The following is a 1,210-nucleotide window of genomic DNA, read 5'->3' as shown; positions in this document are numbered from 1 at the left end:
CCAGAAATCATTGCCATCATTTCGCGTTGACCCTGTTTTATGTCTTTCAGGGTTCTGAGTATTACTACATCACGACCTGAAACACCAAATAGAATTGAAAATAAAAAGGAATCAAGGGAGACAACAACCATTATAATGATTAATCAAATATGATTTTAGACAAATAATGTCTGGCTTAAATTTTTTTTACATGACTTGTTTAACGATCATTCTGAATTAGTGCTTAAAGTTAAACAACACTGATTTATTACTAATTAGTAGATTAAAGGTATTGATGTAATTAAACCAGTTATAATATTAAACATTGAAACACAGAATTTAATTCTGTATTTCTGTGATAACTAATTCCATATTTTCCAGTAAAAATACAGATATATAATGCAATAATACATTTACAGTATTGTTGTATCGAGTCCTGACTGTAAATACTTTTAAATAAAGAAAATGTGATATACATTTATATTTAATTCAAAAGCATGTTTTCAAAATAAATTAAAAATCATAGCGTCAGAGTTTAGCAACTTTTACTGATTAAAGAACAAAATATTTCTACCCGAGAGAATATTCTGAGCTTGGTCTGAGCTAGATGTCGATGATGATGATTTTGGAGACGCCTGAGGTTGTGGCCCTAGTGACACCTGATGAGGCTTTCGTGACGCCTGAGGTTGTGGCCCTAGTGACACCTGATGAGGCTTTCGTGACTCCTGAGGTTGTGTCGTTGTACACACGGAGTTTGTGGCCTTGAAGACTCATGAGGTGCAGTCTTGGTGTAGCCTGAGGTTGTGGCCTTGAAGACTCCTGAGGGTGAGGACTTGTAGACTTTTGAGGTTGTGAACTTAGAGACACTTTAGGTTGTGGCCTTAATGAAGCCCGAAATTGTGGTGTAACTTTTCGAGCTTCAGGATTTTTTTTTTTGGCGGAGTTGGGTAATCACCTTCACTCTCTTTCTCTGATTCTGAATCCATGAATCGTGGGTTTGGCCTTCAGTTTTAACAAAAAGGGTAACATATATATATATATATATATATATATAAACATAAAGTATTACATTTAAGAATCATTTACAGGATACTTTAAGATGAAACATTATTCCTACTTAATGTTTAAAAAAAATTAAAAAATAAACATTTTCATATCGGAGAGTTAAGGATTATTTTCACTCATACCAGGAGTGGACAATACGTTTTTGTAACAGAAATATTTTATGTAG

At 33.4% G+C, this 1,210-nt stretch overlaps 1 protein-coding gene across 1 annotated transcript in view; it reads right to left on the bottom strand.

The window, feature by feature from the left end:
• LOC132747612 (uncharacterized) overlaps positions 1 to 965 on the bottom strand; it is a gene marked incomplete at its 3' end in the record, with an annotated part of 1,101 nt that extends 136 nt beyond the window's left edge. The window contains exons 1-3 of the mRNA XM_060737031.1: positions 935 to 965; positions 554 to 748; positions 1 to 76 (exon numbers count right to left, since the gene is read on the bottom strand). The exon at positions 1 to 76 is cut by the window's left edge and continues 136 nt beyond it. Of these exons, the coding sequence (XP_060593014.1) occupies positions 1 to 76; positions 554 to 748; positions 935 to 965 (302 nt within the window). The remainder of the gene's footprint in view (positions 77 to 553; positions 749 to 934) is intronic.
• Between the last annotated feature and the right edge of the window lie 245 nt (positions 966 to 1,210).

Source organism: Ruditapes philippinarum, unplaced genomic scaffold (assembly GCF_026571515.1).
Source record: "Ruditapes philippinarum isolate M1 unplaced genomic scaffold, ASM2657151v2 ctg17403_1_1_1_1, whole genome shotgun sequence".
NCBI lineage: Eukaryota > Metazoa > Mollusca > Bivalvia > Venerida > Veneridae > Ruditapes > Ruditapes philippinarum.
Note: the sequence above shows the minus strand (reverse complement) of the source record. Positions and strands in the feature narration are given on the sequence as shown.